This window comes from Hypomesus transpacificus, chromosome 14, assembly GCF_021917145.1.
Source record: "Hypomesus transpacificus isolate Combined female chromosome 14, fHypTra1, whole genome shotgun sequence".
In the NCBI taxonomy this organism is placed as follows: Eukaryota; Metazoa; Chordata; class Actinopteri; order Osmeriformes; family Osmeridae; genus Hypomesus; species Hypomesus transpacificus.
The window spans coordinates 1866994-1882340 of record NC_061073.1 but is presented as its reverse complement, the minus strand read 5'-3'; the positions used below and the strand labels follow the sequence as shown (position 1 = coordinate 1882340).

The 15347-nt window shown below is 43.2% G+C and overlaps 3 protein-coding genes across 5 annotated transcripts in view; 2 read left to right on the top strand and 1 right to left on the bottom strand.

Annotated features, from left to right (window-relative positions):
- Positions 1–3823, bottom strand: part of mical2b (microtubule associated monooxygenase, calponin and LIM domain containing 2b) — a 35484-nt gene extending 31661 nt beyond the window's left edge. For 2 of the 3 annotated variants that reach the window (XM_047034987.1, XM_047034988.1), the window contains exon 1: positions 3404–3823. The gene's annotated coding sequence lies outside the window, so the exon portion shown is untranslated. The remainder of the gene's footprint in view (positions 1–3403) is intronic. The other variant, XM_047034989.1, reaches the window with a different exon arrangement.
- A 3591-nt stretch (positions 3824–7414) lies between these two features.
- Positions 7415–13052, top strand: LOC124476980 (dickkopf-related protein 3-like). Its single transcript, XM_047034463.1, has 7 exons — positions 7415–7821; positions 8203–8319; positions 8460–8528; positions 9626–9718; positions 9893–10037; positions 10546–10696; positions 11540–13052. Exons 1-7 carry the CDS (start codon positions 7636–7638, stop codon positions 11562–11564), a joined length of 786 nt encoding a protein of 261 aa, XP_046890419.1. The 5' UTR covers positions 7415–7635; the 3' UTR covers positions 11565–13052.
- Positions 13053–13165: 113 nt separating this feature from the next.
- Positions 13166–14904, top strand: LOC124476347 (alpha-1,3-mannosyl-glycoprotein 4-beta-N-acetylglucosaminyltransferase C-like). Its single transcript, XM_047033443.1, is given in 5 exon segments — positions 13166–13174; positions 14212–14255; positions 14290–14380; positions 14382–14716; positions 14718–14904. Coding segments are annotated over 5 exon segments (666 nt in total).
- Positions 14905–15347: the final 443 nt, after the last annotated feature.

The following is a 15347-nucleotide window of genomic DNA, read 5'->3' as shown; positions in this document are numbered from 1 at the left end:
TCTTGCCCCTCCATAGTCTGAAACGCTGGTCTTGATGACTGCCAATGTAGGTCACACACCAGCCACACAGGCAGTTGGAACGTCCCTGGAGTCCTGTCAAAACTCTGGAGGGTTCAATATCTAGAAGACATCAACCCTGCCAACACACACCCATCATTAAACATCATTAATTCTACAGCACACCAGCTCAGCCAACATAACCGTTAAAGAGCGTGCATGCACATCAGTGTGTGTGTGCAGGATGCACTCCGGCAGGTTGTAGGAGATCAGGGAAGTGCAGGGTATGACATGAAAAGAAGAGGAAGGAAGGAACCAGGGAGGGAGGGAGGAATTCTGGAAGTATTCAGACAGTGCCTCACATTAACCAGTAGGGCAGAGGGGTTAATGGAGAGTGGCCTGCCAGGAAGGAACAGGAAGTGTATTTGGTGAGAGCAGGGAGGGGCCTGCAACCCGACAATTTACCACCCACTAATAAGCATCCTCCAAAAGAAGGAGTTTCAAGATGAGTGACCTGACATCTCTTTCTGGAGCCAGGCAGGGCTTCAGGTATTACTATGATGCGGGAAACATTTTCTGCTTGCCGAGTCACCTCATCTACTGTGCCATCAGACGCCATGCTTTAAGACTGGAGGTTTCAGACAAGGCTACCAGGACTCTTGAATCCAGTCCGCTCCATCCTTCAGCGGACCCAGCGTGGAGGAGCCAGGACAGGGCAGCAGCTTGGGTTACAGACAGGCTGCTGAGATGAATAAACAGGTTTCAGGTTCCAGAGCCGATCGAACATGCGATCCTCCTGGCATGTTCCACTCTCCAGCAAAAGGGGGGACAGGGATGACCAATCATACGACCATGACGGACGACCGCTTGTGAACTCCCACCAGAATCGACTCATAAGATAGCATCATTGACCTTAGGTGTGTTTTTTATACCCACCCAGGCCCTCGAGAACTATGTGCCTGTTTCGGAAGTAATATGCAAGCTTAAATGAAACATACCTGATCAGATTTCAGTCTATCAATGGCTGAATCAGCCAGGTAGAGAGGAGGAGGGGGAGGCTGAGAATGATAAGGAGCAGAAGGAAGTGAATGGGAGAGGAGGAGGAAGTGAAAGGTAGACTGGAGGAAGAGGAAGTGAAGGTGGAGACAGGTCACAGAGAACAGAGGAAGCAGCAAAGAAGACAGTGTGGCCCTCTCACCTCACACACACACACACATTCAAATATGCCATTCAAATGTATGAAAATCACTCACAACAACCTCAAGGTCACCAAAACCAACTATCAAATCAAACTCCATGCCCCTGTGCCAACAGAACCCTGTGCCAACAGACACAAATTACAAAAGAAACAGAAACTAAGCGTTGATGCTAGCAACGGATGTTTACCAGTATTAAAAGTGGGTCTCTATCTCATCAGCGTAAACGGTGAATATAAGGACAACACGGCCCATGACCTCAGGGTACCCAGCGTGTGATGTGGAGAAATGGGTAACAACAACCTTGCTTGTGTAGCCTACCCCTCCAGCTGGGAAATGAAGAAGAGGACCAAGCCGCGGGTCACTCACAGAGTGACGAATCATCTTATTGCACTGAGCAGCTCACCACACGAAGAAACAAACTGCCATTTCAATCAGAATATACATTCTGGGACCAGTTGTCAATGTAAACATGCACAGTATATGAGCAGGAACTTAAAGGAAATTGTCTATAAGAACGAACCAATCAGAGCTGGTAGATGAAAAAAAAAGGGGTTTTACTCCAGCCGGATGTCTTATCTCCTACCTGCCTGGCTGCTGTTTACTAATAAAGACATAAAGGGTGTCTGCAACCTGTAGAAAACAGGTCCGAAGGTCGGAAAGACTTAGAGGACTGGACATTGCTCACAAAAGGCAATCAAAGGAGGGGGAATGTTACTGTAAAAGGAAAAAAGTCCCTCACCCAGTGTATGACTGACTACTCCAGTGTGCATGTATGGGTCTAGGCGTGTTCATTGGGCTAACACATACTGAAACAGATCGTTTGGCAAAACAGAAAAACCACACATCTCCTTAGATGGATTCTAGAGGTATCCATTTCCCTTGTTGCAGGGTGTGTCTTGCCACGTCGAGTGTTGTGTCAGAACCAAGCCGTTCCAGGTGGGAAGAGCTTGTCTGGAGGATTCAGGGGGCTACATGGCTGAACAGAGCCCAACTGAGTGCTGCTTCCCTGGCCTGGCCTGGCTCATCTGCTCCCTCTGATATGGACAGAAGCCCCTGCGGTCAGATGGTGACACCCCCCTGTGTATTTTAGGCCCAGGGCTGCATGCTGATAGCCAGGGCACAGCCTTATAAGTCACTGACTTATTCCAGGAAGTCTCAGCTTGTGTAACTGTGTTTCTTGACCCAAGGGCAGCAAGAAGATCATTATGAAATGTAAAAGCCCACATGAAGATTACCATCCTAAACCAGGGGGGAAACGTGCCAACAGGGGACTCGGTTAGAAATAACTGCTTAACTGTCATTGTGTAGCATCCAGGTCCTAATTAAATACTTTACAGTCCGCGGTATCAGGCCTTTTGAAATATCATTTGTAAACACACACACAAAGTCATGACGTTATGTTTACCTTTGAGGTGGTTAATTACAAATGAACCACCTGTCGCATCACGCTTATTTTGAATCTAATGCAGAACCCGTTTTTAACTTCCTCAAATTCTCTTCATGAACAGGAAAAGCAGACGTGATTCAGCATCATTACAATAACCACCTTCACATTAGAGTCATAGGTACTATTTCATATTATATGTACTATGTCATTTTGCAGAATTGTTATTGTTGTACCCTATCCAGGCAGTTGAAATGTGGGTATTTTGCACTGTGCCTGGTAAATACAGACTTTTTCTTGACTGACCACCGAAATAGCCTTCTGTTTTGGAATTCTGATCCTTGATTTTCTGCTGTACTTTCTAAATGCAGTATTTGTTTGTCTCAGATTGCTAATATTGTAATCTGTCTATATCCAACTGACTGGTAACTCTACCCTGAAAAACTGACGGGTGTATTTGTTTGTTGTGTTTTAGTGATATTTCCTGTCATTTTCAATTCAGTCTCGGATAACTTTCAACTGTTGCCGTTGCGCCAAATGCCTCTGATGTTTTCCCACGTCGCTTTAAACTGTAGCCTATACGACAAAGATCACGGCGTGAAACCGAAGTATCTACCCCGAAATCATCTGCTGAGTAAAGGATAATTATTTCATTCGTACACAATAAAGAACAATGCTATTTGAGGGTTAGTTATGAATGATGGGTAAAAGTATCCATTTGCTACAGTTTGCTTCATAACTAACTTCTTCATATAACATTCCACTTAATCGGTCAATCGTACACTCATGCTCAATGAAAAACAGTCTGTCAAAATGTACTTACACTTTAGTGTCAGTTGTAACTTCTGAAAATGACAGCGGTCGCAATCGTATCTTTTTCGTTTAATCCAGGTTTTTTTTTGTCTTCCGCAAACGTTACAAATTGTTAATTGCACAATTAAAACTGCGTTAACGTTTAGCAAGCGACCGCTATCCTTGCGTCAAGAGCGATCGATGCAGTACTCTATAGAAGCAAACGGGAGCCACGGCTGGTGTCTGACAAGGCGGTGCTTTGTTAATGACGTCCAATGGGAAGTTAAACGATACACTCAACACAACCCCAGCATAAATATATGATCGACGAGAGGGATTTAACTGTCAACCATTTTTTGCCTATTAAAAGTTATGATCAATATATTACAATGGCATGTTCATGAGAAGTGAACAGGATTCAATTATAGAGCATAAGAATTCAACAACTACCACGGTTAAATTGTTTGCCTACGAGTGATGTTTAATGTCCTTAATGTTCTGAGAGAGAGAGAGAGAGAGAGAGAGAGAGAGAGAGAGAGAGAGAGAGAGAGAGAGAGAGAGAGAGAGAGAGAGAGAGAGGGGGGGGGGGGGTTAGCATTCAGCCAACCCCACGTAAACTTCAGTCCATGGCTAGAGAAAGGGGGGGCATTTCACTCTGAAATCACGATTCACCCACTTTAGATTTTAAGGTTTAGGTTCTTCATCACACTGTAAGAATACTTTTGAATAGTTGAGCATCTGGAATCGTAGACAACAGCGCCATCTGCTGACCAGGATGCATAACCACCTGAGGTTATACCTCTGAGGCAGGTGTTGTGCCCCAGATACACTCTGAAAAGCACCCCCTGATGGGAGCACGCGCACAAACCACTTGAATCAGAAATTGAAGGATTTTGTCTTGAAATTGCAACCAAACGTAGGGGAGGGAGCTGTCTCAAATTGTAATTTTTTGTTAAGAGAATAGAAGAGAATAACGTCAGTTATTTGTGTAATTAGCTGATGTTCTTCTCAACACAAATCCTTAAAACTAGTCATTCAAAACGTAGCCTATAGTAACGAACGCGAACCAATACCTTTCTTACTCAACGACATTGCATTCTGAGGTAGTATACCCCAGCTATAGCCTGACGTTGTCATACTCATAATTCTAGTCAGAATATGAGTCTGAAACCGCTCCGTTGGGCTTTGAGTATAGGGTGTTTTTCAACCGAACCCGGAAAAATGCCTCTTCGCTAAATTGGATAGACTATACAACCAATCAGAGCAACGTAATATGTTCTTTGTTGAAAACGAATTCAACCCAAGCGCTCTTTGGTGACGTGGTTGATTACGTTACTGTTGATCATCTGTCCATCATCGTATAAAGCCCGCCCTGACAAGTTGATTGGTCCGAACAGCTCCTGTTCGGACATAATTTTTCCCAAAACTTGCGACCCCAGGTCCAACTTCCCGACCAAATTTATTTGTGGGCGGGGCCAAGTTGGGCTGGCACCCAGGCTACCCCAGCTATAAATACCAAAGGAAATGTTTTTTGTTGAGCAGGTTCAAAGTATTTCACATGGCTCTCCTTCCAATAGATTCAAAGGCATGCGCTTGCAGTTAGCCTTCACGTCTGGGAGGCTTCTCAGACAGGTCAGAAACAACAGCCTTCTGATCCAGAATATCAGCTGTCCTGAAAATGGACCAATGATTCACATGCCTACATGAAACTTACTCTGTTTACTCATACTAGTCCATCAATGTACAGTAAGAATCATTTGATGCTGGGATATACAGAACATACATTACATGGGGGATTTCAGAGGATTTTAAACACAGCGGCCCGCCTGGTCTACAATATACCCAGACGCTCCCATGTTACCCCACTCCTCATCTCTCTCCACTGGCTACCCATCAACGCCCGTATCAGATTCAAGACCCTGGTACTGACCTTCCGAGCAGTGAACGGGACTGCACCCGACTACATCAAGTCTCTCCTGCAGCCTTACACCCCCACCCGTCACCTACGGTCTTCTTCAAACAACCGCCTGGTGGTCCCACCGCTCAAGACTGCCCGGTCCCAAAACAAGCTCTTCTCCTGCCTGGCCCCCCAATGGTGGAACCAGCTCCCTACCTCCATCAGGGACACTGACTGTCTCCCCACCTTCAAGAAAAGGCTCAAGATGCACTTGTTCCGGGAGTACAACGGCACTTAGGAGGAAAGCTTGATTGGACCTGATGTTAGTTTCCTCCAGTATTACAATGACTCTTATTGAAAGACTTGGTGCTCTTGTAGGTTAGTTATAACGAAGTTAACTCATGTACTCCTGTACTCGCTGTAAAATATTTTACTGTTGATTGTTCTTCTACAGGTACAGTCTTGCACTTTTTGGGGTTCATGTTTTAATTTGTAACTTGTATAACTGCATGCTCTTATGGGTCTTCCCTTTGGCACTTGTTTAGTTTTTCACAATGTATGCTTCATGTTTTGGCTGCTTGCAATGTTTGGGACTACCTCGTTGTTATGATCAGTGACCTTTGCTCTTTTGTAAAGCTCTCTCTTGGAAGTCGCTTTGGATAAAAGTGTCTGCTAAATGCATAAATGTAAATGGGGGTGCATTTCAGGGCAGGCCTTGTTTTCCATTTGAAAAATGCAATACACCCCCTGCTAACTTTGACTAGGAAAGTGTCACATGTATTAAACCTACTCTGGTTACTCATACTAGTCCCCTCAATGTATTGTGAAAATTATTAAATGCTTGGATACACAGAACAGAAATGACATGGGGGGTGCATTTCAGGCCAGGGCTGTATTGTGTCTTGCCACAAAATGCATCCCCTGTTGACGTTGACTAAGAAAGTGTCACATGCATGAAACGTACTCTAGTTACTCATACTAGTCCCCTCAATATATGGTAAGAATTATTTGATGCTGGTATATATATTCCATCCCTGTACACCAACAGCTGCACCTCCAGTCATCTGTCCGTCAAACTCTTGAAGTTTGCGGATGACACCACCCTCATTGGACTCATCTCTGGTGGGGATGAGTCTGACTATAGGTGGGAAGCTGACAACCTGGTGACCTGCTGTAGCCAGAACAACCTAGAGCTCAATGCTCTTAAGACAGTGAAGATGGTTGTGGACTTCAGGAAGAATACAGCCCCACTCACCCCCATCACCCTGTGCAACTCCGCAGTCAACACTGTGGAGTCCTTCCGCTTCCTGGGCACTATCCTCTCCCAGGACCTCAAGTGGGAACTGAACATCAGCTCCCTCACCAAGAAAGCACAACAGAGGATGTACTTCCTACGGCAGCTGAAGAAATTCAACCTGCCAAAGACAATGATGGTGCACTTGTACACAGTCATCATTGAGTCCATTGAGTCCACTGCTGAGAAGGTGATCGGCTGCAATCTGCCTACCCTCGAGGACCTGCACACCTCGAGGACCCTGAGGCGTGCAAGGAAGATTGTGGCAGACTCCTCCCACCCTTGACACACTGTTTCAGCCACTCCCCTCCGGCAGAAGGCTGCGGTCCATCAGGACCAAAACCTTACGCCATAAGAACAGTTTCTTCCCATCTGCTACAGGCCTCTTCAGCAAGCCAAGGACTACCAATGACATTTAAATATAATCTATTACAAGTCCATCCAACACCTATTGACCATTCATTTTTCTTATTCATATTCTTATATTCATACTGTTATTCATATTCTTATATTAATATTATTGTTTTTATATACATTTTATACTCTAAATTGTTTTATTTTTTGGGATTGTTTAGTTCTTAGAATTTGTTAGACTATTGTACTTTTTTACTTAATTTAAGATCTTTATATGTTTACTGTTTGCACCTTCCTGCGACAGTAAATTCCGTGTTTGTGTAAACCTACATGGCGAATAAACTGATTCTATACAGAACAGAAATTACATGGGGGGTGCATTTCAGGGCAAGGCTGCATTTCAGGGCAGGGCTGTGTTGGGCCCTGCCCTGAAATGCACCCCCCATGTAAGAGCACTCTTGTCGATGATAATTACAACAATAATGATCTTGCTTTGTGATCCACACACATTATTTGGAAAGTGTAGGGACATACTAACAATGGCCGCGTTTCCCAGATTCGTTCATTTGTTTTCTAGCTTTTTTTCACCCGTCAGACTTTCCAAATAAAACTTACATGCGCAAGCTACGTCGGCGTGCTGCCCGATGTTCAGTCAAACGGTGAGAGCAGAGAGCTTGCAGCTGGTTCGCTCTGGTCTGTCAGCCTACCGATCACGACTATGGAGCTCGTGTCGCTCTTCTCTTTTTGTTTATTTTTTGGAAGCTCGAGGCAGTACCTGCTTACTATCGGAGAAGCCCTCGATGACTCACTGGAAAGGGGGCACACGAGTCTGAATGAGATGTTCCGCGAGGTGGAGATGTTAATGGGAGACACGCAGTTCATTCTAGCGGAAGCCGTGGATCAGGTCCATATTCCCATACCGATTTTGGAATACTTTGTAGGCCTACATTTGCAACTCTGCAGGCACATATTCTATAGCCTACTCTTGGGAGACTTTAATCTGTTCATTTGAAATAGACCAGATCTGTTTGTAGATTGTTCATATTATTGTTGAGATTTTTCTCTCTTCTTTAGTTTTACAGACTAAATAGTTTTTTTTATTTTATTCGAATGATAATATTGGTACAAATCTAACGATGTGTTGTTGAAGAGTGGTGTTTGTCCATTTCCAAATATATTGCAGCTCTACAGCTGCAATACACAGAGGAGTGAGTTTGTAGACGTATCCTGATATTAAAAGATAAGCTCTCTATGTGCACTTTTTTTTTTTTTTTTTTTTTTATAGATGGCTAGTGAGAGTGCCAAGTCTTCTATGACTGACTTGGAAAAGCTTGGCACACTTCTCAACGATACCTTACACACTTCTCGGGATGGGAACCACACCACTGACAAGTTTGGCAAGGTACTCACTCTGCCAGCAACATGGACAACTGGCACCACAACATAAGTCACTTTTAGACGTATTTTCTTGGAGTCATGCAATTCTGGGAATGGAAGTTTGTTTGATGGAAACTTGTTTTTTGTTTTTCTCCTGTACGGTAGGATTCTGACGGTATTACAGAGGACACCTCCAGTATGGAGATGAATGGCAGATGGAATGATTTGGATTATGTGAGTTTGAATATGCATAATTACTTACCTAGCACCTTTCTACAGTGTACTCTATGGTATAACTACGTTTATATTTCACACACAGTTTATCAAGCCGTAAAATGTTTCCTTGTGTGAAGCTCAAATTCAAGAAAACAGGAAATTGGTTGTTTGTTTTGAGGCACAGAGACCGTATCCTGTTGCCCCAGTTGCAGACTAAACGCTGTCAAGGGATTTCATTGGTTATGGTGGAAACAGTCTGAGTATGCCTAAATCGTCAGATTCTGCAGAAAAAGGAAAGAGACCTAGCTAAGGAACACTTTGCATGGACTGACCGAGACACTTTTTGTTTCGAAATAGGTCGTTTCTTTTTTAACAAGTTTAGAAGGCTATACTTTGCATTGTTAAGCAGCAGGAGAACACCAGTATTAAAGTCATTATTTCAACAGACCTTTTTGCCATTAGGGTTTTTTTTTTTTACCGCAGCGTTTTTTTTTATCTTTACTTTCCTGGCAGCGTTTCAGATGTGGCCGCATTAATAGACTTGGAAAAAATGCGGAGGAGGTAGGCAGGCAGGCCTCCGGAACAGCCTGTAGAATGACTAGGGTCTACAACTATTTAACTGTTTGTCTGGAAAGAAACACAATTTTCACATGCATTCAAGAAAACATCTTTCCAATGCTGAAACTCTGCCGTAAGCATCACTGTCTTCATAATTCTTCAAAATGATTTTGACCACCCATTTGAAGAAAAAAAAACATTTTCAGAGGAAAATCCGTCAGATTTTTCTCTGATGATATAAAGATAAGTACTATGTGGAGTTAACGAAATCGCTAAAAGCATCTGGTATTTATTACCGGAATTACAGTTGTGGGTTCTGTGAACCAGTTTCTCTCTGAGCCACACACACACACAAACCTCCTGTATCACAGAGGGATGTGCTCCTACAGAACAGGGAGTGGCCAGGGATGGATGTGAGTTGGTTTATGAAGGAAACTTTGACCACTCACACACAAACAACCACACACCTACGCACACACAAACAGGCACGTGTATTTACTCAATTCACGCACACATACACATTTTGCTTGCGGGTCCCGGGTCTGTCTCTCTCCTAGGAGTGCATGGTGGATGAAGATTGTGGAGCCTTCAGCTACTGCCTGTATGATGTAGACGCTTCCAGGTGTTTACCCTGTAGAGCTGTCGACATGGTGGGTAGTTATGGATTAATTTATGCACTCTATGAAAAAATACTGAAGCAATCGCAAATGTAACATAAAGCCATGGTTCTTTTGTAATAATGTGGTTTATAATAACTAATTGTCCTTTCACTTGTGCGTGTGTGTGTGTGTATATATATATGTATGTGTGTGTGTGTGTTTTAGACATGCAATAAAGATGAGGAGTGTTGCTCTGACAACATGTGTGTGTGGGGGCAGTGCACAGTCAACACCACCAGGGGCACTGCAGGGAGTATCTGTCAGTACCAGAGTGACTGCAGACCATTGCACTGTTGTGCCTTCCAGAGAGGTAAGGTCAAACATTTCCAGCTACTACAGAAGAAAGGTCATAGACACTGATTAAGTATTTGTTTGGGATCTTTTGCCTGGGATACTGAATCATTTTCCTTTACTAGAAACTGTAATCTTGTCAGAAGTAAAGTCTAAATTCTTCTCTCCTTCTTGTCTCTTACCCATCCTGTCCTCCTTTCTTCCCCTCCCTTCCCTCCCTCCCTCCCTCCCTCCACCCCCCCCTTTCCTCTTTCCCCTTCTCCCTCCCTCTCACCCCCTCCACTCCCCCGTCTCTCTCTCATCCCCCTTCTCTTATCTCCTTCTGTCTCTGCACTTATTTTCCCTCCCTCCCTCCCCCCCCCTCCCCTGCCCTGCCATGCCCTCCCCCTTCCCCATCCCTCCCCTCCCACTTTCCTCTCTCACCCACTGCTTTACTCTCTTTTACCCCCCCATTCCACTTCCCTCCCTCCCTCCACCCCACCTCTCCCTACTCCCCCGTTCCCCTCCCCCCCCTCCCAATGTCTCAGAGCTGCTGTTCCCCGTGTGCACAGCCAGGCCCAGCAGGGGGGAGCCGTGTCTCAGCCACCCCAACCTGCTGATGGACCTGCTGGCCTGGGACCAGGACGGCCCCCGTGACCACTGCCCCTGCGTCAGCGGCCTTCACTGCCAGCAGCAGGGGTGAGGGGGCAGGGCTCAGCTCAACCCACATGGCAGAGAAGTGGCAGCATGGTTCACTTCTATTGGGTCCAGTGGGATTTTCACTGAAACAGGCACATCTGTTTTTGTCACTACTGACACTTTAGAAGTCCTTGGATATATAATCCGCAAAATCCACTTTGAAAAAAGGCACACGAAGCAGTAGCGTAGCCACAAGGGGGCCTGGGGGGGCTCAGGCCCATTCATTTACAAGTCCGACCCCTCCAGATTTCTGATTGCTTACAAAAAAAAGTATGGAGTTGTTGACATCTACATTTTTGTTTGTGTGGGGCCCCATCATTTAACCCTAACCTAACCCTAGATGGGACCCCCCAAAAACAAAATTCTGGCTACGCTACTGACGATGAAGACGTGTTCAAATGAAAAAAAGGCAGGGTAGGCAATGTTGTTGAGAAGCACTTTTTGTCATATTTGCTGAAAGTTACTTCATGTCTTCATAGCAACCAATATATCTAAAGTTTTGACAGTAATATGAAATCATTCTGACATCTGTGGGCGTCGCAATACTGTAATAAACACGACCAATCATTAAGGGGTACCCTGACTATTGATTGGACGGGATACCGGTCTGTCTACCTCCCTACCTGAGCGCACTCTGCCCCTCCACTCAATGCCTGTTACTGTAGTTTTGTGGGAGTGGCTTTGAAGGTAGGAGGTAGGATATTTTGGGTTGAATCGTGTCAAGTAGAAGCTAAAATAGCTAGCTTCACGCAACTTACCTACCCTTCATTTAAAACACCTCAAATGTAATAACCCCCCCCCCCCCCCCCCCCCACCCCTAAATCTTCTGATTTATTTTAACAGGCGTGGTTCTCTGTGTGAGAAGTAGATGGGAGACAACGTCACAGAGGAAGGTCTGAATCTACTGTCTGACAGGAGACTGGATGGTTCTGCTTTGACCAGAAACAACATCTACCCCCTACCTTAGACCTTCCTGATGATCTGAAAAGAATGGACTGGCATAAGAAAGTGGGAATGATGATGAATTAGTTTGCTCGTGCCTGTTAAAATACTTTTTTTACTCACATTTTTTTTATTTTACGATGCAAAAAAACATGAAGTCAATCAGTCACATTGGAGGATATACATAGGAGTTGTTAATTACAGAATGGTACCGTTTCATTCACATTCACTTTTGTGTTCAGTTGCATTTTCTCTAATTTCAGTGTCAGACTCTTGGTAGGGCAGGTGTGAATCGCATTTAGACCAGCACTCTTCTCCATCTTCTTTCTGTAATCTCAAATTGAATTTGATACTCTCCATACTGTAGCCAATATGCTGTTTATAATATCTGACGATTGGTTCAGAGTGGGAGGCTCTCTAAGAAGCCAACCTCTTGTAATTGTCTTCTTGCTTGCAACCATGAGAATCTTTAATAAACACTTTATCTCTGGTGTCCAGTTTACAAGGTAGAGAGACAATATTTAATTGAATATCAAGTCCTAATATAGGCCTACTCTTAGTGGTAGCTTGAACATCAGCCCAAAAATATGGGACAAACCAAAATATGTGAGTGATCCGCCATAAAGCGACCACATTGTCGCCAGTATTGGTCCCGAAGTCTACCCACAAACATATTTTGTGAGTTTTGGGGTTAGGGTCAGGTCAAGAAAATGTATGTCCTGAGTTGTATTCACAAACTTCAAATGAATGTCTATATTTTATTAAGATATATAGCACGTTCAAAGGATTTTCAGACATGGACTAAGTATGTCCACTGGGTGGCAGTATTGTTTACAAGTACCCTCTGTCACCTCATCCAGATTAACAAGATGATTAGTTAGAGAAAACAAGTAACATGAACATTCTCAACTCCCTTTATGCATATTCAAATACATGGAGAAAACAGGCTTAGCGAACAAGACAACAGTTAGAACACACCCAAGGTCAACCACCTTTTGTATTCAACTTTTACACAAACAGACATTTCTGTTCTCCATATGTTTATGCCTCAAAGCCAAATATTGAAAATACAAAGTAAATTATGAATGCTGTTGATTTATTCATACTCTCATTTCCATGTAAATGTGACCTATGGGAGAGAGGTTTGTTCCTCTCAGCAAGATCAAACGCAAAACTGTTTATGTTTTTCAGCTTTCTGCTGCAGTGAGAATGTACATGCATTCATGCTTGCCTATTAACAACAAATCTACTACCTTACATCTCCTTTTGCCATTTCCATTTGAGATTTTGTGATGCTCTTGTGTGAATACTGAACTTTAATTTACAGCTGTTGTGTACATTTCACAAAGCATACACTTACTGTGATGATAGTCCCTTCCCCTTTTCTTTAATAAAAGCATTTGCATGACAGATATATGCAATATGTGTTGCAAGGACAGCAGTTTATCTCCCCCAGCACTGACGACATGTACAACATTCCACTTCATTTTGTTGGATTTTATGTTTATTCAACTTATGGGTATAGTAATGTATCAGGCAAGACTGGAACTGGCATTGGTTCCTCATACGGAGCTCTTTGTTTTTCATTTTAAGGCTGCTCACTGTATAATGAGGTGAACAAGCTGTCCTGGGATCAGTTATTATACATGGTGTCACGATGAGAGAGAGTGCATACAAAAGGAACATGGAAACATGGAGGTTTATTTAAGCTTCCTGCCTCACAGATACATTGACTTCATAAATTAGTATAGTCGTAAGTCGCATGTGACATTCTGTAAGGGAAAACACATTAACATCAACAAAGAAGGAGTACGCTGAGGGACAAGCTATGAGAATCAAGTTACGATAGGAGGAACTTTATTGTCCCGCTCAGGGAAATTTGTATCGGTCTCTGTGGTGCGTCATAAATGTCTTGACAGTCACGATGACAACAAACAATAAATCCTCAGCCATAACAGCATCAACTGTTACATAACAGTATTGCACATATCCCATAACATAACACATACATACACCTCATAATAATACATGCTAAAAGATAACCGTATTAAAGGCACTATAAAGTTAAAGTTATAAAGTTTCTCACAATGATATGATCTTCCTCATAGAAATAGAGGCTTGATTGTCAACTTAGGAACATTGTCATTCCCACTGCTCTCTCCTCTCTCCAGCACACTGCTCTCGCTAAGGCCAAAAGTATGTGGACAAATGTGTCAAACGTTTCATTGCTAAATCAAAACTGGAAAGCCTTCCCAGAAGAGTGAAGACAGTTACAGAAGCAAAGCCGGAAGGAACTCTATATTATGATTTTGTAATAAGAGGTTTGGGAAGCAAGTGTCAGATTATTCTGATATTTTGATTTTATTTTTGTATTAAGTGAGTTTGGCAATCCACCTAAAAGAGTGAGTTCTTGGTAGTTCAAATTTTATAGACCTTTAAACAAATGACAAACACTGAAAATTGAATTAACTTATAATACTATTAATTTGTATCTAGAATATCTTACCATTGGGTTGTCATCAGTCAAAAGAAGAAGAAAAAAGAATTATTTATGATGCTATGATGAGCTGAAGGAGATTGTGGTGATAGTCCCCCTGGCAGACTTTGACCTTACCTGCAGTGAGAATCTGTTTGCATTTTAGCAGTCGTGAGAATCTTGTTCAAGAAATCTCCAGGAAGTTTGCTCTTCACATCATAGCAGGAAGGCTTCTGGTGATTCATGCCCCTAAGCAGTTCTACCCACCCCTTGGAGGGGCTGAAAAGGAACTACAACAATCCGGAAGACAGGGTCCAATTCCCCTCCAAACAAAACACGGATTATGCCTTTCTCCTGAATTTCTGCACCAACCTCTCTCATTTTGACATGTTGCTTGAGGACGATGCGCGTTGCTCAAAGAACTTCCTGACAGCCTTGAAGAAAGTGGTCACCTCAAGAGAAGGTTCCTATTGGGTGATGCTGGAGTTCTTCAAGCTTGGCCACATTGGAAAACTCTCCCACTCTAAGGACCTGCCACGCTTGGTCCACTTCCTCCTTATGTTCTACCAGGAGATGCCCTGTGACTGGCTTCTAATTCATTTCCCAAAAACACGTCATCCATTTCAAACCATCCCTGTTCCAACACATGGGGTACTACTCCTCCTATAGAGAACCAGAGAACAAGTTGAAGGACGAAGATTTTGAGGAAAACTCCATTGACATGCCTGACAATCCTCCAGCCAGCCTTTACACAAACATCAATGCATTTGAGAATGATGATGCCCACTAAGCAGTGTTGTTGATGAGTACTTCTGGGGAAAGCCTCCTTCAATAGGCAAACTGTTTGTAGTAGTTTTAAACATTTCTGCAGATTTTTTAAATTAAAGTTACCACAGGAACAGACTATCGACTGAATGACATTCATCACCATGGAGTTCTAGATGTGGGGGAAAAGTTAGTAGGAACAAAGCAAAGCAGGCAGTGTACTTTCTACACCACATTAGGAGATAACAAAAAAAGGCTACATTGGGGTGCAAGATGTGTATCACAAAATTAGCTTTGACATTGAGTGTGTGCATACTGTGGTTACTGTCAGTCAGAAAGAATGGCTTATTATCAGAACAATAGGTTTATGGACAATGCAAACAACTAATCAATGAAACTGACAATCACAAAAAATATTGAATAGAAAAAAATATGTAAATGATTTGTAAGCTATTAGTTTATTACATT

Bases quoted from the DNA above. Each gene is read 5' to 3' on its own strand.
- LOC124476980 (XM_047034463.1), top strand. From the start codon at position 7,636: ATGGAGCTCGTGTCGCTCTTCTCTTTTTGTTTATTTTTTGGAAGCTCG. The intron at 8,320-8,459 runs GTACTCACTCTG...CCTGTACGGTAG, and splicing joins CCACTGACAAGTTTGGCAAG to GATTCTGACGGTATTACAGA. The intron at 10,697-11,539 runs GTGAGGGGGCAG...TTATTTTAACAG, and splicing joins CTTCACTGCCAGCAGCAGGG to GCGTGGTTCTCTGTGTGAGA.